The 22093-nt window shown below is 38.3% G+C and overlaps 1 protein-coding gene across 1 annotated transcript in view; it reads left to right on the top strand.

Annotated features, from left to right (window-relative positions):
- The window catches only part of ncam2 (neural cell adhesion molecule 2), a 96764-nt gene that overhangs the window by 60916 nt on the left and 13755 nt on the right, over nt 1–22093 (top strand). The window contains 1 exon segment of the mRNA XM_015403222.1: nt 20249–20456. Coding sequence (XP_015258708.1) covers nt 20249–20456 — 208 coding nt within the window.

Genomic DNA, 22093 nt, shown 5'->3' with positions numbered 1-22093 from the left:
ATGCCCAGGGGAAGGAGGGGGTCACTCCAGTGGCTGAAAGTTTGAGGGGATTTTGCTGGGAGTTGCAGGGAAGTGCGCTGCCATTCAGCTGGCGTTTGACTGGGAAGAGCCATTTTGAATGGCTGCTAATGTATGTCATGGATGTGATAGATTTTTTTGTTGTTTTGCCTCAACAATGCTGTGTTAATGACTGTTATTTCACTCCTTTTTCTGCTTTATCTGTGGAAAAGCCACACTAACATGATGCTGGAAAAGATCTGTACATTATTAAACATTTTTATAAAACAAAAAATTTTTAAAAAGGAACAATTTTGAATACTGAGATCCACAAAGATAGATTATGAATATATGTTTGGCAGATCAAATTTTAATGGATTTGTCTGGATCTTACCTTTATATCTGACAGATCCATAAACCACCATAATTCAGTATCTTTCAAGGGAGTTGAATCCTTGAAAGATACTGAAAGATCCAGTATAGATACATTTCTGGATCTGTTTCATATAGATTAACATGGTTGTAATTATCTTTTTGTTTTTTCTGTTATCTTTTAATCAATGATTTATTTCGTAATAATGATTTATGTCCACAGAAAATATTGTCAGGCTTTTGTAAAGAATGAAATATGAAAAAAAATGATGAAACTCAGATCCAGAGAGATAATATATATGTATACCATATATGTATAGGCTACTAAAGGATCTTTGACAGATTAAATCTGTCCGCATATTTTCAGGATACCTGAAAGATCCATATACTTATTGTATCTTTTACAGGTCGAGAACCGTCAGAGGTCATAGGCTTAATAAATACTCTTCAGAAACTTTTCTTGTTTTACAGGCGCAGAGAACAAAAAAAAATACTTAACAGACAAATTAGATGATCCCCAACATATTATGATAGTAGATCCCTGAATGGATTTCCAACCTGCGAATTGCCTAGGGAATCTCTGACACGGAAAACAAGAGGGCATAATTAGCTTCACATTTCCTACTTAACCATGCCCATCCAAGTCCTGACCAATCCCAACAGGCTGCAAGAAAAGCTCTGCTCAAGCAAGTTCTAGAGCAAGCAACCTTGATCTCCCAAAGCGACGGTACAGTAACAATATGATGTCATTCTTTTCTCGCAGCTATGAGAACGAGAAAATATGTTCTGTAACAAGACATAGTCCACTGCGCACTGAAAACCTAGCTTGACTTTGTTTTGAGAATGCAGACAAAGCTCTTCTCATGGGAATAAAAGGGTTGGATTGCTCAAAAAGCCATACCCCATACTCCTACTGCTATTTCCCACACAACCTGCTGGTTGGAATATGGTTGAAGGTCTTCTGTGGTTCCGAGAGATTAAACTTGTGGACCATGTTTCCAGAACAATGAAAAAGTCCCTTTAATCCTGTTATTTTTAAGGTTAACTAACACTGAGCTTCTTCTCCAAAGAAAACTCTCTCAGGGACACTGAAAAAAGGATGCATTTTCTTCAATGCTGGTACCTATACAAAACTCTGTTGCTCCATCAGCATTTTGCAGTCTTCTTTTCAGCATTTAAAAGTTGTCAACTATGACAGCCTTATAACCAGCTCAGATCAAAGCTGCTCCTCATCTAGCAGCTGGCTGCCAGAAAAGATGTTTAGCAATTTTTTCTCCTGAGTCTTCAGGCTCTCTCTCCTCAACTGAGAACAAGATGAGTGGATTGAGGAGATCCTCAACAGGGCTCTTCCACTGCCCACAATGATTTTAATCCCCTGCCATTTCTTGTAATCCAATTTGCATTGTACTCTATCTTGATGTTCCTCTCTCTGCATGGTGGAACCAAAAAGAGGGGAACTTCTTGTACCTTCTTTGTTGAATTACAACCTCCAACTTGGTGGTGGGTTTGCATGTCCCTATGATCCTGAGAACTATGCTCCCCTCCAGACAAAGCTAAGTTTGAGTGCATAGGACAAGCTTAGTGGTTGTTAGGGATCCCAACATGACTGCAATTCCAACCAGCTCCCAGAGTACATAACTTTAGTTAACTCTATATGCATCACCAGCTGCATATTGGTGTGTCTGTGAACACAAGCCAACGTCACCTTCACCACCCTTAATACTCACCCGCAGAAACATGCAGCAGCATCCCGGACTTCAGTGTTCCTGTTCTGTTTTGGAAGCTATTGAGTCTAATGTGGATTTTACTCTCACCACATTTTGGTCCTCCATTGTTGTTCCACTCGCCCTTATTTCCCTCTTCTGCGTTCATTATTAACATCCCCTTGCATCCTTCTTCACCTGTGTGGGTGCGCAAGCACGCCACACAGTGACGTTTGGTTGGTTTCTGGTTTCATCTTTACACATAATATTTTTCTGTGTGGATAGCCTAGTTGACTTTTTATGGTTGTAGCCTATTTTGACCTCAGCTTTAGCTTTGGGGAGGGTCTCCTATGGCAAAATGGCCCTAAAGATGAGAAAAGATTGTATGGCTGACCACAACACAATGTATACCAGAGCAGTTGAGAGAGTCTAAGGGTACTCTCCTTGAACCCACTGACAGGGGTTTTTACTTCTGGCTGTAAAGCTTTCACTCATGGTAGACCCTCTAAAATGGATCAGTAAATTATTTCATGACTACGGAGCCGTAACAGAACAGTCTCAAACAAAAACAGATTTCCCAGTAAGCAGTAAGCAGGTGACAATAGATGTCACACAAAGCTGTTAGAGGAAAGCACCCTGGAGGCAACCATGTTACCCCAGTAACCAGTAGATCCTTGTTTATTAAAGACTGGTTGCTTAGGAAAAATGCCAAGAAGACATTTTCCCGATAAACCATTGCAAGATGTGGCGATTGCTAAACTGTGGTGGTTTGGTCAGATAGCTCTAAGATGAAGTTTTTGTCAGCAAAATCACAAGTTTCATTTGGCGTGAAGCAAAGCTGCATGCTGTTATGTAAGGGGAGTCCTGTGATGCTCTGGGTCTCTGATAACCTCCAAAACGTACCAAAACTTATTTGACACTTGGGTCCCCAAAGCTATCTCTGATCCCTCTCTTTGCCACCTGATGGTAAAATCAAGAGCAAAATAGAGGCTTCAGTAAGAGTGACACAATTTGTTTATTTATGTAATATTGAATAAATATCTCAAATTAAAAAGATGTTAAAGAGCTTTTTGGAGGGAGAATCTTTATCTGGAGTGCCATTAACTCTGTGTCTATGTACTCTAAACCCTTTGAGCTCCAATTTTAAGTAGAAATAAAAATATTACATTTATTAATAGATTAAAGGGAAGCAACAGATAAACTAGAGCAGTTCTTAAGCATCTCTCATCTAACATAAAAATGCAGAAATCTATAATGAAACAAGGAACATATAGCTGCCCCATACCAGCACTCTAAAGGAATTGTAGAAAATGAAGTAGTTTGATGTCTGGGCTCTCTTGATTTCCCCCCTGCAGCCTGATTCAGTGGGCCGTCGCCAGAGCCCAGCTTTGTTGTGACTGTTGCATTTCTTTCTTGGCTCCTTCCTCCTTTTTTTTTTTTTTTTTTTTTGGTCATGCGTCATAAAGACGCTTTGATTGAAAAAACCATGATGGATTTTCTTTGTAATAATCTCATCAAAGCACTTCGGGGAGAATGATCATGACAGGCTTTTTTTCTTCTATTCTAGGAGCCTGAGAAAATCTTTAATTTTATTAGTGGTGGTAGAATATACAGGAAGTAATCGAAGGAAATCAGAAATACCTTTATAGATGCCCTTTTGAAAAACTTCCACGTACATTTTCTAAATAAAATTTTTGAAGCAGTGCAATAATTGTTATGCTTTTTTGTAATTTACCTAATTATTATATAATGGTAGCATTATGAGATGAACAGTTTTGCTCATGTATTAGATACACTGTACTCTGTACTTGGACCTTAGTCAATCCATGCCTCAAAACAAAGGTAGCAATAAGATATTTTGGTATCCGGCCAAACAATGGATTACTTGCTCTTTGAAGTTGATAGTAGTGTTGCGACAATACTGATACCAGTATCGGGCTGGGCCCCAATACTGCACTAAAATGGTGGTATCGGTATTGGCAATTACCAATAAATAGGGCACCGATACCGTAAACCAAAAGTTTATTCAACTATTGTCACCCATTCCAGGTAGACAACAAAAAGTTCTACTGGATTCATTTTGTATTAGTCTATTTTCTGCTTTACAAAGGTAGGCAGTAGCCTGACAAAGCCATGATACGCACTTCTTTATATATGTATATATATATATATATATATACACACATTAATTTCAAACAGATGGTATCGGTATCGGTATCGGCCAATACTACACAGCCAGGTATCTCTATCGGGGCCAAAAAATGGCATCGGCTCAACATTAGTTGATAGTACTGATTGTCTTTTTAGAATCGAGGTGCTGTGGAGTAGCTTTTAGCAGAGGATCTTTGACTTGCTATAGTGCAACCTACCTCAATTTTTCTTCCCCCAAACTACCTTAGTCTGGGAAAAAAAAAAAACGACAGAGGTCAGATCTCAGTCTGTCCCAAAGGGATTATTTTTACCCCTTATAATAAGTTCTGTTTTATATTGTTTCTTGGAAATGCTTTTAGTTACCTTGAAGATTAGAAGTTTGCATCTTCTCCACTGAAGAGATATGTCTCTATAGTGTTAAGTGTGTTGGCCCACTACAGATATTTTTCTATTTCAGAATAAGTAAAGCTATGAATTTCAGTAGTCAGCCTAAATTTAAAGTCATTTTTTAATTTTATATTTCCCACATAAGTTTTTCAAACAACAGAAACATCACATGCTGCTTATATAGTCCTAAATATCTCAATTTTAAAAACATTATACTGAGGTCATGGCAGAGGAATAAAGTAAAACCTCTTTAGATTTTAGAGTAGCTCATATTGTTCAGTTTTGTCATCATCTTTCTTTAATGCTGAGGGACATAGAGTACAAAGAGTTCTGCTTTATATGCTGGAGGTATAATGACTTGTTTTAGAACAAAGTAGAGGCTAGATCATTTAAACTAGAGAATTCTAGCATTAACAGAGGATGTATGTACTCTGTTTCCCTGTTTAGAATCTGTTTTATTCCAGATGAAAGGGCATTGCTTTGCCTTTGAAATCCCTCTAAAGAACCAGTAAACCAAGGAAAAAAACTGCAAGTACAGCATGATAATCTTCCAAGCAAGTTCTTCCATTACCAGGCCACGTAAATCAAACTACCATGTGGAATCATTGCAAAAGGAAGGACAGGGATTTAACTGCAAACAGAACTGTAATCAAAGGCCTCTGTTTGTTTGCCATAGTCAACATAATAATGCTTATAATAAAGTCACTGGTGTACAAGTATGATACATGATCCCTGCTGATGTGTTCCCATTTATTTATTCATAGAGCATATAATCTCATTTCCGTCAGAGGATTGGGTTTCTGAGCACATCTACAAAGAGATGATATCAGTGTCATCCTGAAAAGCTGAAAGAGGAGGAAAATGAGTCAAACACCAAGCTTGATATGTAATACTACTCACAATACCAGCCACAACAAGCAGCTGTAATATGCACAATCAGAGTCACTTTGCAGCTGTAACAAAGTTTGGGATTGGAGACCTTGTGCAAGGAGGAAAAAATGAATACCTCTTCAAAGGTGTAAATGCACGTTGGTGATATTCAGGCTTGAATAACTACAGAATCGCAGCAAATATTGATTGGATCCTTTGCAGTATTATCATATTCTGATGAACAGACATCTCAAGCTAGAGTGCCCCCTCTCTGAATCTTGCTTTACCCTGCTTGGCGTCTTCAATGTAACTCATAGAACCACTGGGCTGTTGGTAGGTCTCAACCAAAAGAAAGGCGAGGCAAGGACATGGCACCATCCTGTGGTGGAGGCCCATCTACAGACATTCAAAGAGGCAGCTTCTTGAAGCATAGAATGGCATTAGATATTAACCAAAAATCCACTGGCTGCTTATTAGGTACGCCGGTTTGCCTTGCTGAATCCATATCAGCTCATCACAAGGCAGCACTTTGCTTTTAGACATCTAGACTTTAGGTTTAAAAGAAGATACACTTTGATGGATTAGCTCTTATAACCTCTTTCTACAATCATTGTATGCAGAATGCCATCTCAGACCCTCAAAGTTGATGGCTACAGCAACAGAAGACCTCACCAGATACCATTCCTGTCTGCTTAGAAGTTTAAAATGTGTTAATGCCAAAAGCGTCAAAACGGCATCCAATGCCTCAGCTTGGATGCTTTTGAAGTCAGACTCCTTGGACGCTGGACTTTATGGATTCTTGAAGTTTGACGTTCTGGATGCTCAACACTCCAGACATTGACTTTGTCTATTCTTTTTCTTGCATTCTTCAGTGTTTGGCTTTGTTTGCTGAAAAAAAGTAATTGAAATAGGGTTTTAAGGGAGAAATTGTACCTGAGACTCTAATCTGTGCAGTCAGTTTTAAACCATTATAATCCTTTTTAACTATTCTGTTCTTGCATGGAGCAACAGAACCCCCACATACCAGGTGTGCAACAGTCCTGGGAGTCCCAGATGACAGCTGCCTAAAGCCAAACAGGCTGTTGGGCATTTCCCGGTGATGTTTGTGGTGACTTTTTTAGGTTTGTGGTAAAAACTGCAATACCAGTAAAGTTTAACCCCTGCATAATACTGTAGATTCATTTTTAAGTTTTATGCTAAAAACTCTATGGAAGTGAGTTGAAGTGAAGTTCTCGATCAGCTTCTCTGATTGGTTGATGTTAAGCATCCAATTGCAAAAGTTCAGATTTAAGAAATGGAAATACCAATGCTCAAATCAAGCCGCTGGACTTCTCCATCATTTCCAGGGCAGTCCCCCATAGACTTTACATGTTAACCAGACAGCCTGAAACACCAAATGCATTTTTTGTAAACACACCTTAAGGTGGGGGATCTATCATAATTGTATAACTGTTTCAGGCAGCTTTGTGAACTTCTTTACACCATCTGAAAATTATTTAGACATCAGAGCCTACCTGAGACCTCGTCTTCTGTATCATAGAGAGCACCAAGAAATTAATCTTGACTATCCTGAGATGACCAAAAGTAAAAGGGACAGCTGATAAGTTAGATGATTTTTTTTGTTTCCACAAAAGTTCATTATCAGATCAATTTTCCAGCTCTATGGTTGTTCCTAAAGATTTTATGAAGCTTTAAATTAGTTGAGGAAATACCTTGTAAACTGAGTTGTAAGTATGTCAAATTAAAATGCATGATGGAGGAATAATTAAATGAAACCAAGTGAAGACTTTTTATTTATCACCTTAATATATACTCACTGACCACATTATGTTTAACCCTTGCTGGTAAATGGTGGAAGATTCTTCACCTCATGGATTAACAAGGTGTCAGAGACATTTGCCTGAGGGTTTAGGCCTTGAACTCGCAGCTCTAGTCCTGTGCGGTCTGACTTTCTGGAAAACTTCACCTATTTCCACAGCAACTCTTTATACGGCTTTTTTGTCGCTTTAGATAAAACATTAGCTGCAGATATCAAGGTCTTGATGTTGAAATTTTTTCTTATACCTTTTTTAACCCCAGACTGCGGCAATTACCAAAGAAGTGGACCAATCTTTTTCTTTGAGGAGGACTGTAAGAAATGCTGCCTACTTGCGCTTTAAGAGTAATTTACCATGGTTTTTCATTACTTCTTTGCTGGCTCTTGAGTGCACTTGAGCTTCATCTGGGATTGACTGCTTCCTCTGAGGGAAATTGACAAAAAGGAGGACTCATCCCTCTCCTTCAAACTGAGGCAGTTTAATTATTAAGTTCCATTTTCAGAGGTCCTCAAAGAAAGTTTTCCCCTCAGGCCTCCTCTTCACATATCAGACCGAGCCATGCAAATGAATCCTCACACTCGTCCCCTAACGATCATGTTTATCCTCACTAATGTCACAATCAATGAGCTCTCTTCTGGTCATTATTAATTGAGTCACCTCCTCCCAGATACAATCTATAGACAGTCAATCATGGGTCAGGTCTTAAGAGATTTTATTGTCAGAGATGTATATGAATGTCTTCAGGTGCCACCCATCCTCTTGGATGTCTATGTATCCTGCTAATAGGCCTATAGATCAGCAAGTAATCAGAGGAAGCCAGGAAAAGGGTTAATAGAGCAGAGAAATAAGAATTGATGGTTGCTACGTTCCTACTTTAAGAAAGTTTGAGAAACTTGACTTGGAAGAACAAACGATTTGCTGCCCAAAGGCTTTAAGTAAGAAATGTTGATTACCTTGCCAGGATGACACAAGACGAAGACATTCATCCATCCAATTGATTCATAGCTTTAATATTTCAAGAAGGGTTTGCAAACTGAGCTACAAAAAGCAACTGCTTGTTATTAATTCTGAAACATGCGTTTGTTAAGAAATTTTGCTCATTCTCACACATGAATATAGACAATCTTAATTAATTGAACATCAAAGATTTGATTGGAGAAAAAATAGGAAACACTATAACTTAATTGATAGTTACCTCTTGAATTAGTTCCAGAGAAGTAACCATCTCAGGTATTGCCAAACAACTTTTATTCAACCAAGCCATTTCATAATTCTCAGAAATTCTGGAGTAGGTTTAGTGGTAGGGTTTCAATTTTTATGGTTTACTGTTATTATAAGCATATCAATGTTAAATTTTTTATTTGGTTTATGCCAAACAGATCCCCACTTTCTGGGTTACAAAACATTCTGGAAGTTTTACAGATAATAAGCTACAGGTTTACCTCCTCCCGGCCTTCTTCTCTCCAGTTTGCCAGCCAGTTACCAGGTCTGCTAATGCTAATCAACCAAACAGTTATTTTACCATTCAGAAACCAGAACCTTGGACTAAGAATTCAGGCAGACAGACTGAAGTGATTTATAATAGAGTTTGAGTGCTTAATTAATCTGCGACTGCAGCTAGAAAAAAAAAAGGACAGAATCTCTGTAGAGGGGAAAATACAGGTTAGTGACCATGTAACTCTGACAGACGACAAGTACGAGCGTGACTCACTAACCTGGTTTATAAAGTTCAGTCTGAGCCCAGAGAAAGAAGTGGATTCCAGCCGTACGCGGCAGATGATACCCAGAGAATTCCAGGAGCCGTAGCCAAAAGGCTGCTGAGTTGGCTGAAGAGCAGAAGCCAGTGGACGAGGGAGAGCAGGTGATTCCAGAAGGAGAAGCCAATGCCAGTGTCGATGAGGCAAACAGAAGTCCAGGCAAGAAGATCAGAGATCCAAAGGGATACGATAAGGAAATCCAGCAGGAGTCCGGTGACAGGTCGGGCAAACGGATCAGAACAGGGGCAGGCAAGCTCAGTGGTCTGAGGGCAGAAACTAGTCAGGATCAGGTTATCAGAACAAACAAACTGGGTACGCTAGAGGACTCCTACCCACAGTTTGAATAATCTGGCACTGATGGCTTGGAGCAAACAGTTTAAATTGAAGTTGGAACAGGTGCATAAGATGAGTGGTAATGATAAACTGGTCAGAGCTAGGTACAGTAGGTGGATGTAATGAACCATTAGTCAATCGTCAATGCCGAGATCATGACATCAGTTGAGAAGGTAAAGGCAGCCTCTTTTTGAGTTCTGCTCAAAAAACTTGACCGATGTTCACCCTTGTTTTGCTACTTTCTGAAGATTCCTCAGCTTTATGACACAGCTATCAGGCAATGCCTGAGCTCCGTCTCACATAACTCTAACCTACCATTTCATTTGGTGCAGAATCTTTTTATTTCAACTTTCACATCATAACCAGATGTAAATGTTAATGCATTTTGGATGCATCAAAATGTACAAAAAATATTTATTATATATTTTTTTCAGTAGAATTGTCTTTTCTTGTATTCTGTGCCCCTCTAGATGTTCTGTGGGTGTATCATTTTTATTTTATTTTAACAAATACTTTTTATTATAAATAACAAAAACATTGTATGACCTTTAAAGTGATCTGTCCAAAAACATTATTCCAAAAATCCTGTTTTTTGTCTTTGTTGTCCAGAAAAAGATTCTGGCCTTAATATATTCAGGCCTTTTTGAAAACATAAGGGGTAAAGTTGCTTAAATGGATGAATATCTTAATTTGTGTATTTTGACATGATTTTATACTCAAACATTTTTCCTAACCCTAAGGTCATTAGACCAATCCAATCCAGATTTATTTGTTAAGCACCTAAAAACAACCAGAAAAATATAAATAAATAAAACAGTTCAGATTAAAAAAACATAACAGCTAAAACATTGGTAAAAATAAAATTCACACAATCAAATCAATAAAATTGCTTAAAATAAAAGATAAAAATGATAGAAAAATAAAATAAAGCCCATTCTCTTGCTAGGTGTTAAAGGCCAAGGAGAAAAGGCAGGTTTTCACAAGAGATTTAAAAACAGTCCAAGAAGAAGTCCAATGTGCAGAGGAAGGTCATTCCAGAGCTTTAAGCAATTTCTTACCAGTAGATTTCTTGCCATACCTAATATTTAATAACTGACAATGGTAGTTTAAAACCCAGTTATTCTCAGATAAAGAAAACCATTAGGATTATATGTATATACATTTATTTAACACTGCTTTATTCACCAAAATTTCACCTGAGCATTTACAACAGAAAGAGAAATGGAGCCCCAACACATTGCGCATAGGGCTCCAAGTGCATCACCAAAAACTTTTCCAAGTCTGTGAATATCATCATAAAAAATTAATATTTAGAATTAAAATGTTTAAAGCTTTTTATTCCAAACAAACAATAAAAGACAAAGATATTTACTTACTAGGGTGATGAACCTCTCTCCAGTCTCTTTCCCAGGTGAGGGAGGGTGTCTCCTCTGTTCCATTACGCCTTATAAAAAGGCATTAAGAATCAAGTGCAGGAAAGAGTAGAAAGAAGAGGCAGCAGGGTGAGTTAATGAATAAAAAAACTGCCTCATAACATTGAAAAAAAGCTGCGACTGGGGCTATTTAAATTAACATAAAAAGGGCAATAAACTACTTTGAACACTGTCAATTTAAAAAAAATTGCCTTAAAGCTATTATGCAGCTCTCAGCAGCAGCTGAGAGGGAGAGAAATAAAAAGGAAAGTAGAAAAGTAACATTCTTCTTTGAAAAATGGGGGAAAAAAGATAAATGCAGAAGCAACAAAGACATCACAAATCATCCCATGTTCAACTTTTTATTGCTGTCCTGTTTCAAAGATGGTTTACTCTGAAGAGCAGTGTTGAAATCTGGTCATAAAAAGTTTAGTTTTAGTTTTGATAAACCCTCCCAATAACTCCTCCTCAAAAAACAAAACATGTCCCGATCATATGGGTGAGTTCCTTCTCTATTATCAGACCTTTTATAGGTTTTTCCCTTGAATTAAATAAATACATAAATGTGAATGTAAAGTGCCTTGAGATGACATGTGTTGTGAATTGGCGCTATATAAATAAACTGAACTGAATTGAATACATATGATAACAGCATTAAAAAATGTATTTTAATGTTTCCTTCTTTAATCCGTCAAATAAAATCCCCACTTAATTAACTTTTCCTCCCTGACTTGGAGAAACACAATTATCTTGGGGAATGTTTTCATTAATGAAAGTGGATTCAACTTTGTTCTAAAAATGATTTAAAGGTTATTTTATCTGTTTTTAAGTATATTTTTTCAGTATCTGTCCAATCTGTTCAGTGACAGAGCTAGAGGGGGGGCCTCACCACCTCTGGTGTAAGCAGTTCTCCTCTAAACAAGAGTGTGAAGCAGTGATACCATCATCTCGAATGTCATATTTTGACATATTAAAGTTCGTTTATTAACCCAAAATTGACAACAATAGTACAGTTATTATGTATTAGTCATTAAATATTACAACAATATACTACTAATAAAGAGGACTAATACAGAATTCATGTTCTTATAAAGATTTGTTTGGATTATTTGTGTAGGACAGTTTGTTTCTAAAGCCATCTAGGAGCCTTGTATGTAATTAAAGATACAGATCACTGCTTTACCCTTTAATATATATTATGTAAAACCATGAGTTAATTTCAACGGTACTGAGGTGTAAAAATGTGTGTAGTTTTATTAGCTAAGGCTTTATAAAAAAAAAATCTGGTGTATCTGTAGTGATTCACTTGGAAAATATAGATATGGTTAATTAACTAATTACTTCATCAAAGTTGTTAGTTAATCAAAAAATTTTTTTTGGTTGGTTCATTACCAGTGTAGATTGACACTGAACTGCTTTCGGCACCTAATGGTCACTAGACCTGTTTCAAATAAGCTGCTGTTGCAAATCAAGGGGTCTTTTTTATCTTCTCATAATACACTTACTCTTTCTGAGATTCAGTTTTATTGTTTTAATGGTCTAATGTTTTATTAGTTGGTCATAGGTCTAGCAGCTGTACCTGGCGAGGTCATTTCTGTATTGTATGAGTTTTTATCAGTGTTCAGCACTTTACTCAATGTGTTGTTTTCAAAGTGAGTTATAAATAACGTTTAATTGTATTATGAAGTACCTTAATTGATCCAGCTAAACATTGAGGCTTAAACTGACGTTCTAATCACATACCTGACAAATACCATTAGGTAATTTGGCTTTTCTACAGTGGAAAAAAAATGCAGGGGTGTCCAACTTTATTCATTACCAAGTATAAAGTACAGAATGTGTCAAACATTCAGCAGAGCTATTGATCTAGGCTGACGTGACAACATCGTGCACTGGCTGCAGATTGGTTGGCTGAACACCCCTGTCGTCAGTGTCTGTTCCACCACATCCTAAAGGGGCTGTAATGATGACTGTGGAGGTCACTGGAGACCAGTTAACTTATCCTCATGTGCAGGGAAGCAGCTTTAGATGATTTAAGCTCAGTGACATGGTGTATTATCCAGCTGGAAGTAGCCATCAGGAAATGAGTAGACTGTGGGTATTAAGCGATGGACAAGGTTAGGAACAATATTCAGGAAGGCTTTGATGTTTAAATTAGTGCTAAAACGCCAAATTCTACAAGAAAGTTTCCTCCAAACCATGAACTGGTAAGGTACTATAGACACCAGTCTGAATCATCAATACAAGGCAGGATAGATCCATCTTTTCATGGCGTTGACACCAAATTCTGACCCTATTATGTATCTTAAAGCTGAAATCAAGACTAATGGATTCAGGCATCTTTTTCCAATCGAGTCTTTATGTACAAATGTCTGTCCTAACCCCTTGATCACTCAATCACTATATAGAGCAGGGACTATAGAGTGGACTTTATAGGGAACTCTGTTAACCAACCGTTTGGACAGATGACTTTTCGCTCCCCGTTGGTCATGTAACTCCACCTTCCTGCACTGAGCTCTCCTCACAAAGCATTCTGTGACATATCTGCTTGTCTAATGTCCATGGATGTTCACTTCTTTTCAAGGTGCATTGTGGGAAATTTCTAATCCACTACTTTTTTATCACCTAGACATGTAAACACTCATCTACAGTAGTAGATATCAATATTCTAAATTTCCCCACTTTCCTTGTGGTTCCCTTGGCTGGTCCTCTACAATTCCTTTTCAAACATCGATCTTTGCATTTAAATATTCTCTCTGCATGATTTATGGACATTAAGATCTAAAGAGAACCATCATCTTCTGGTCAGACCCTGTAATTCATTCAATGGGTGGTGTTTGACTGGGAAGGGCCATTTTCAATGGCTGCTACTTCAATGGCTGCTATACTATATATCGGGCGACAGTGGCGTCGGATGTTGGAGTTTGCCCTGAAATCGAAGGATTGACGATTGAAGCCCCGGCTCTGACTTTCCATGTCGTTTCATTGTCTACTAATGGTGGTCAGAGGGCCCGGTGGGGCCAGTGTACGGTAGCTGTACGGCCAGGGCAGCTGTGGCTACAATGTAGCTTGCCACACATGTGTTTGAGTGCTTGGATAAATGACTGAATGTTGTGGCCATTTTCCAATTTACCATTTATATAGTGGTTAGGATGGATATTGAGACACAGCCCTGCCCTGTCCTGCCCCTCAGTATTCTCACCATAGTCTTCTATTCCCCATTCTCCCATTAATGTTTATTTAAACCCTATTCTTTACCATTTTTATTGGTTTAAACTCCAGCATGCTGTCTCCACGGGGTGTTTCCAGGACTGAACATTGAGCAGCTATTGCTGTTACCAAGGAGATTAACAGGTGTTTTAATTAACCAGCCAATGAGGTTACAAACCTCAAGAACTTGATGGTCATTGAATGGCCGTTCACTTAAGGAAGTAATTTGTCCAAAACTTAAAGACATAGCAGCTTCTCTTAATAGCTACCAAGGCATTGCTGTCCTTACAATTGCTGCTTTGTTTTGTAACCATCGATCATAAACCAGAGCAGCCTGTTTGACAATAACTGCTGTTTAACATTAAAAGTAACTAAATCCCATGGCTGGTTAAAACATCTAGATCCCTGAAGGAAAGAAATTGGTTTGTGCTAACAAGCAACATAAACAGAAAACAATGAGAGAAAGAGAGATGTCTTAATAATAAAGGTGAAATGAGAATTTCTGGACATTATAACAGAGCCAACAATACAAAGAAGCTCTTTTTTTTTATGACATTTTCAGTAAAACAGGTTTTTATTTTTTTCTAAATGAGAAGAAATAACAGAATGGAAGAAAATGATGGTTATTATGGTTATGTCATGAATTCAAGTGTAAATTATAGATGGCAGAAGACAAGCGAAATTACATTGTGAGCCTAAATTGAAAATTGACAGCCCAATAAATTTGACAGCGCTGGAAAATGTTCCATTTATCTCTTTTTGAAATCAACAAACAGCCTTCAGCCGGCATTAGTTTGCCAGATTGAGTTTCCTTCATTCCTCCCTTGAGTCCAAAATGTACATGTGATTAAATAGGGCAGGAAGAGGAAGCGTTCAGGCTGTGTGGTCGGGATGTTTCTACCAGAATGACCTCCGGCCAGAGAGCATGAAATAGGGGACGGAGCTGCAGGCCGGTCAACGCTGCAGTTCCAAACGCTAGAAAAAATATTACCACAGAGGCAACAGAGTGGATACAACCACCTCCCCCTGTGGATAGATTTAAAATAGAAATATGTTCTACACAACCGTTTGTAGCACTGCTGGGGAAAATGCGTTAACTGAGACAGAAGTTGCAATATTTTATTCAAAGGGAAAAGACAAAAGTGAAGCCTCTGATATTTGTACATGTTTTTATTTCAAAATTTTGCAGAACATTCTCACTGGAAGTTGATTATTGGATAACAGAATCCTGTATCAATGTAAAATAAATAGGATTATTTCTATGGTATTAGCGTAGCAGCAATATTCAATGTTGCATTTAATGTAATGCATCTCTGGGTTGCATTCCAATCATTTCTTTAACTTTTAAACACATATTTACCCAAAGTTTTAGCTTCTATTTTCCCTTTTTTCTTTACTGACTTAAAAAATCTTTATTTAAAGAAAATTCAAAACTATATTTGTTTCATTTAATGAGTTGAAAACCTGAAATAACCTCAAAGATATCCTAATGTTTTACGATTCACCTGCGTGTCTGTATTTTATGACCTTAGCTCCTATTTACAGAAAAAGGAAAACAAATTGGAGATATTTCAGAAAATATTTACACCAATCAGAAACGGCTGAATTCCTTTGTGGAAAAAACAAAACAACCAAAAGAAGGTTTTTATGTTTTTTTTTTCCCTCCTCTCACATTTACCTCATGGCCACGAAGCATTTACTTTTATTTTATTACTTTTGAATCCTTTGAAGGACCGACAGCCTAAATAACCAAAGTGTTCTTTTATTCTTTAACCTCGTCCCTGCCCCTAATTTGTTTTTCTTTCCAAATGACCCCCAAAATAGAAAACAAATGTTATAAAAGGCATCAAAATAACATGTAAGTTCAAGCTCCAGCTCCATCCTGCTGCACATAAAATTGATGTTTATGGATTTTATTTTTTTTTTTAAAGAAAAGCAAAAGTTTTAGTAATTTTTTTAAATCTTTTAAGTGTTTTAATTAAAAACAAAAGCAAATTTTGCTTTAGATATAGATGTATAACAAGAGCATATCAAATGGGATGCTTTTTTTAAGATACGTATAGGATGGTGAAGGGAGGAAGATGCAGGCTTTGAGTTCTAAAAAAAGTGCCAGCAATAATGTTAGAGTTTAAATCTACAGCAGACAGAGGATTAAAGTGAGTGAAGTATGGCTCAGATGAAGGATCAGCATTTCTTTTTTTTTTTTTCCTTCGGAAAATGGTAATGCTTGAGGGCAACTCTTGAGGTGTTGTTTACTGCCCCCGAATCTGCAGCTTCAGCAGCCAAATTAGCTGAAATAAACCTTCAAAAGGGTGAGACAGAAAACAGTAGCCTGTGGCAATGAAAAAAGATATTGATCCAGTTTTGAAGTTGCAAATCCCACGTTGCTCCATTTTGTGAGAAAGCGAAGAGTTTTAATTAGAGCTCCCTTTGCCACCAGGTTCTCTGTCTGTGTCTCTCTGAGCCTGGGATCGCTGCCAGGCTCTATTGTCTGAAGCCTCGGCTGCAGGTCGAGAACAAAGTCGCAGACGTGAGAGTCATTTTGGTTGAGACTTCCACCGCTGCTAGAGGAGAATTCAGGTGCTGTTATGCAGCACAAAGCATACACTGGGTCCATAATGAACTTTTAACAGAGGTTTTTCTGAATTAACTCGAACATAGCCGATGTGACTAACAAAACAATAATGTTTGTGGCTTTCGGAATATTTTGTCAATCTTTTTCCCTCATATCTGTTTTTGATCATTTTTACACTTGCTTTAAACCGTATCATCATTTTCTCTGATTACTTTGCATAAAGTGTCATATTTAGATCCTGAAGTGTTGGTAATTGCATCTCTATTGTTGCTTTCCTTACCAGTTACAAACAATGCTTTTGAGACTGTGACAATGTGCCAAAGGGACTCTTTTGTAATTCTGTATACTTTAAGCCTAAAGCCTCATGTTCCAGGGTTAATTATATTGAACTCTTCTCCTTTCAAAAAAGAAATCCACTGATGGTTGCAAATTAAACCATGTTAGGTAAAGCACTTTAAAGCACTAGGATTTCTCCTTGAATTGTCAAGGCTGCATACATTTTGACCTTTTGTAGTTCTTGTTTTGTGCATTAATAATGGCTGTAAAGCTTTAGTTTGGACCTTGAAATTTACAGCGAGTCCTCTGGGGTTGGCATTCAAACGGAGATACTGCCTCCTCCTGTCTTGTCGAGGAGTCAAACACAGAGGTCACCTTTTTGTCAAATAAGTAATCTGTGAGAGGAAGGGTTATCAGTATTCAGGAAGTTCATGGAAAGTTCTGCACCACTGACCCTTGCCTCCTTTCAGAGTTAATTCATTTAAAGGAACTTTACAGGACAAACAAGCAAAAATCTAACTAAGGATAATCTAATTTGTTCTTAATTAAATTCAGTCCAGATTATTCTAATAAGATTGAAACATGTGGTCAGCTTCAGATTTAAAACATGCAAAATGAACCGTATTTGTTTTAGCATTTAACAATAACGAAGTGCTGCACATCAAGAACAGTTAATAGTAAAGATAGTAAATGTTGAAATGTGAAGCCCTACCTGACTGAAAATCTAAAACATAGAGGTTGGCAACCTAAAGGTCTTAAAATTCTTAACACCTCATAGGGGATTCAAACATTATTCCACAGTTTGGGGATTGCCACAGAAAAGGGACAATCCCCCCTACCTTTCTTGTCACCCTCGGGCCATTAAAACACAACTGGTTGGTTTTTCTTTTAGATGTAGGGCATTTCATTCTAGAAGATATTTAGAATATGATAGGGCAAGACTTTAAAGACGCCAAGAAACAAGTTACAAATTATTTTATGGTGCTATATTAATCTTTTTATTTTTGTGTGGATGCTATTTTAATTTTTTTTTTTTTTATTGCCCTGAGTTGAGCCATTTGTTGCTTTTAAGATGCTATGGAAATAAATATAGTATGGTATGAATGTCATCAGCAAAGCATTAAATCTATTTCCTTAAAATAAAAGGGGTAGCATATTTAGGAAGATTTAGTTTTAAGTCTACCACTCAGATTTGAAGCATCAGAAAAGCAGGCATTCCTATATCAGCATCAATTAAAGGGTAATAAAAGTCTTAGAAAGAGATGCAGTTTTACAAACAAGGGCTAAGCCATGAGAACTTTTGATAGACAACATAAACCCAGTATACAAATTTAAAAGCAGCAATAGTTCATTCATTGCCTCTGTTTCAGTGGGGCACCCAGGAATACATTCCATAAGGACTTTTTTTGCCCTTTTCAGGAAATTTTCCAGTCGTGCAAGAATTCTTTGGATAGTAACAGTCGCGCTTACTATTTCACAGTCAGTTGCGCTCATTGGTCATAGCGTTGGCCAATAGGCACAGACATGGTTTGAAAAACAACGAGTTGTTCTCATCAACAAACATCCAATGTCTCATTCATCGGGGCGAGACTAAATTACACATTTAATCTCACATTTAGTCTGGTTTATCAGGCTAAGAGTTATGAGCATCTATGAGCCAGTTTAGCAGAACCCCATGCACTGCACTTATGCAAACAAGGGAGTTCTTCTTCTTCTTCTTCTTCTTCTTTCAGATTGACGAGTCCGACCAGTCGATCTCATGGCACAGATCGTTGAGCCATACAGTCTAAAAACATATATTCTGAGCTGTGAAATTTTTAAACCCTGCAATTACATCCTACAGTTTGATCTTTAGCTGAGTACAAAGATTGAACATATCGTGCAGTTTATGCCTGGCCTAAAATGATAAAACAGACTTAATGACAGCAAAGATGTATAGAGTAGTAAGAAAAAATTGTGAGGAAAAAAGGTCAGCCTGTTCTCTAGTGTCTTAAGTCTATAGCAGCATACAGAGAAAAGCTATTGTAAGCATGTCAGACTTAAATCTTTATCTAACGTGGTAGGCCCATTCTATCTGGAATCAGTGATTACTTATAGCCATGCCTGACCTCCAGCCGTCCTCTCCAATTCTGTTCAGTTTGTTCTACTCCAAGATCACATAAGCCTCCAGCTCTTTTCATTCATCCCCTATGGGGGAAGCACCTTAATGTTCTGCCTTAATTTTTTTATTTCATTAATTCATTTCATTGCAAACGCTGCTGCCTGCTGTTGAAACCGGTGTGTTTTCCTTACTGTAAAAGTAACATTTCTGCCCCACATAAACCTGTGTTTAGCTGCAAGCTGTGAAACACGAGGCACCAAAAGGATTGCGGCTGAAACATCAGTATGTTAATGATACTCTGTGGAGCAGTGGAGTTGGAAAATGTAAACTACATCTCCCCTGCAGAGATGCGTATGACTGCCACAAAAATGCTGAATGAAGATACAAGGCCTAAGGGTACACAGAGCAGAGCATATGGGTTCTTTTATACAGTGTGAAACACCAAAAGCTTTATTGGATTTTAAAACAAATCAGAAGACCTCAATTCCTAAGAAAAAAGATTTTCGGATCGTTGCAAATCTCCTTTTTCCTTATTTATTCAAGTTTTTGAACCTTTAATCCCAAATAGCGGAAACTTTGTAAAGCAGAAATTGATTTGTTTTGGAGGAGATTTTGTGGGATTCACGCTAATATTCAAGATTATTCCAGGCTCCACTGAGAATCGCGGATTAGTTTGGAAACTCTCCAGCTCTGCTCCAAAAGAATTCATTGACCTTGGAGTTATTCTGAGAAAGTTTTGGACTGAGCCTGCTCACCAGCTTTTCTCTGTTTTCACTCTTTCAGTGCTGCTGTAGCCTTTTTGTAAAATATAGGGGTGTTGCACAGTGAGGGGCTGACCTTCAGCCCTGGTTCTGCAGGAACCTGACCAAAAGGCTTGTCCTTCAGCAGCACAGTGACTCCCTGCTGGCTCCAGCTGCGCTGCTCTTCAGCTGACTCTGACTTCAGAATTTTTATCATGTTATAGAAAAACATGTATTGTAAAGTTTTAGACTTGTTGGGCTTCTTTAAGGTGTCTCGGATCTTAGATCTTTTTAGATTTCTCAGGAATGGTTTTCAATAATAAAGATTATTAATTTTAACCCTAAGGATTACAATTAGTAAAACTCGGATATAACCTCTAAAACTTTAAATTAGGGGTAAACTAAGAGGTTTTTACCTCCCAACCTACAGTCCAGAATAGAATGAGAAGTTGTATTAGAGGTGTTGATGTGCAGTCCAAAGGGAAATTGCTAACAGGTGCATTGTTCTTGTGTTTTGTGTCTCTCCGTGTGTGCTTCCCTGCCTTAGCAGAATCCCTGTTCAGCGGCATGGGGCTCGGAGCAGTGGTGGGCCTCGGCCTGGGAGCGCTTCTCCTCCTCCTGGTGCTGGTGGATGTCAGCTGCTTCTTCCTGCGTCACTGCGGCCTGCTCATGTGCATCACGCGCACGCTCTGCAGCAAGAAAACGGCCACCAGCGGCAAGGGCAAAGAAATGGAGGAGGGCAAGGCAGCTTACCTGTGAGTACCAACTTCCCTGTCTTGCTTATTATTTTTTTGGTTGTTTTCCCTGTTGAAATCTTGGAACAATTATTTGGATTGTCGGGGTCAATGTTTGCAAGTCACCAGGTCCTTCATGCTTGAACATCTGCTGTGGGTGTATCAACAAACGTAAAGACCTGAAGGAATGAATGCAAATCTGTAGAAACTCTTCAAGCAGCTTGCTATCTTGGGCACTAATGCTCAAGGAAAATCTACACTCAGTTTAATCAAGTGTCTATATTCCTCCCTTATTTGCTACGAATGAGCAAAGGAGACTTTTTTTTTACCGTTTACTGTAGGTACACCTACAACAGCCGCCCAACCACCCTATCAACCACAGTATGTCTCTGATTATGTCTTTCTCACTAACGTCTGTGCCTTTCATACAATGTGCCGTGAGTCCTCTTTCCTCATTTGCATGCTCTCTGTGTCTGCATGCCCATAATCCAAGTGTGGTGCTGTTTCAGTTGTCTGGAGCTCACTCTTTACTTTTAGTGCTTCTGTGTTTTGTTATGCTTGCAATGCAAATGTAGTAGACGAGAGATTCGCTGCATGAGCTGTTTGTGTAAGTGAGCACGCACTCTTGCGTTGCTTTTTCCTCACAGCATGCAGCCTAGAAGCCCAGCCCTCCTTTAAGTCACAACTCAATCGATTTCCAGATTCATACCCTGCTTATTTGCACGGGAGGCACCGGACAAATCGAGGCTCTCCCAGATGGCGCCGACGGTGTTGGATTCATTGGCCTCAGCAGAACCGCCCTGGGTTTTTTTGTTTTTATGCTGCCAGTGTGAGAGGAGAAGGAGCAGGGAGGGGGCTCTGACTTTTGCTGAGTCACAAAGTGACAGGCTGCTCAGACTGCATGCAGAAAGCGTGTCGGCGTGACAGCAGAGCAATGCTAAGCACTCCATAGAAGCTGGCATGGTGCTGTTTGTTTAGCAAGGCACAGCTGCAGGTAGATCAATAGCAACTCTAAACCCGAATGATAAATCCTATCTTACTAACCGTTGTGCTGAGTAACATTGTTGTAGCCACATTTTGTGTAAAAGGTGGACATTTCTTCTGTTATGTTCTTTTTCTATGGTGTTGTAAACCTCTAATAAGCCTCTCTGTACGACTTTAGTATTTCTACTGATTCTGTCCAGTTTTATTGATGCCTGTTAGAAATTTGACATTCAGACTTTTGAACTCAGGCTTTAAGTGTTTCAGAACCACTTATGAAATATACAGTAGGAGGCTTCTCTTCTATAGGGCCAGCAAATAACCTCACAGAAAGATGTGACCTGATATTTATTAAACTAGTGGTTTTAGAGAAAGTGTAAACCTTCACAGGCTGAATATCCCTGTTATTATTAGTTACTAAGAAAAAGACCCACCAGCACACTAAGCTGTCTAAGAAGGTGATGCAGCATCTAACATCAGAAAGACAACTTCTTCTACACTATGAGCCTTCGGATTGCTCTGCCTTGTTTCTGGATCAACTGAATTTAATTTACCTCCTTTTCATCTGTGAGAGTTTTCTTTATCGTGATGGATGGATGGATGGATGGATGGATGGATGGATGGATGGATGGATGGATGGATGGATGGATGGATGGATGGATGGATGGATGGATGGA

Source organism: Cyprinodon variegatus, unplaced genomic scaffold (genome assembly GCF_000732505.1).
Source record: "Cyprinodon variegatus isolate N-32 unplaced genomic scaffold, C_variegatus-1.0 Scaffold1468, whole genome shotgun sequence".
Taxonomy (NCBI): Eukaryota; Metazoa; Chordata; class Actinopteri; order Cyprinodontiformes; family Cyprinodontidae; genus Cyprinodon; species Cyprinodon variegatus.
The sequence above is the reverse complement of the archived record's forward strand: the minus strand, read 5'-3'. Positions and strand labels throughout refer to the sequence as shown.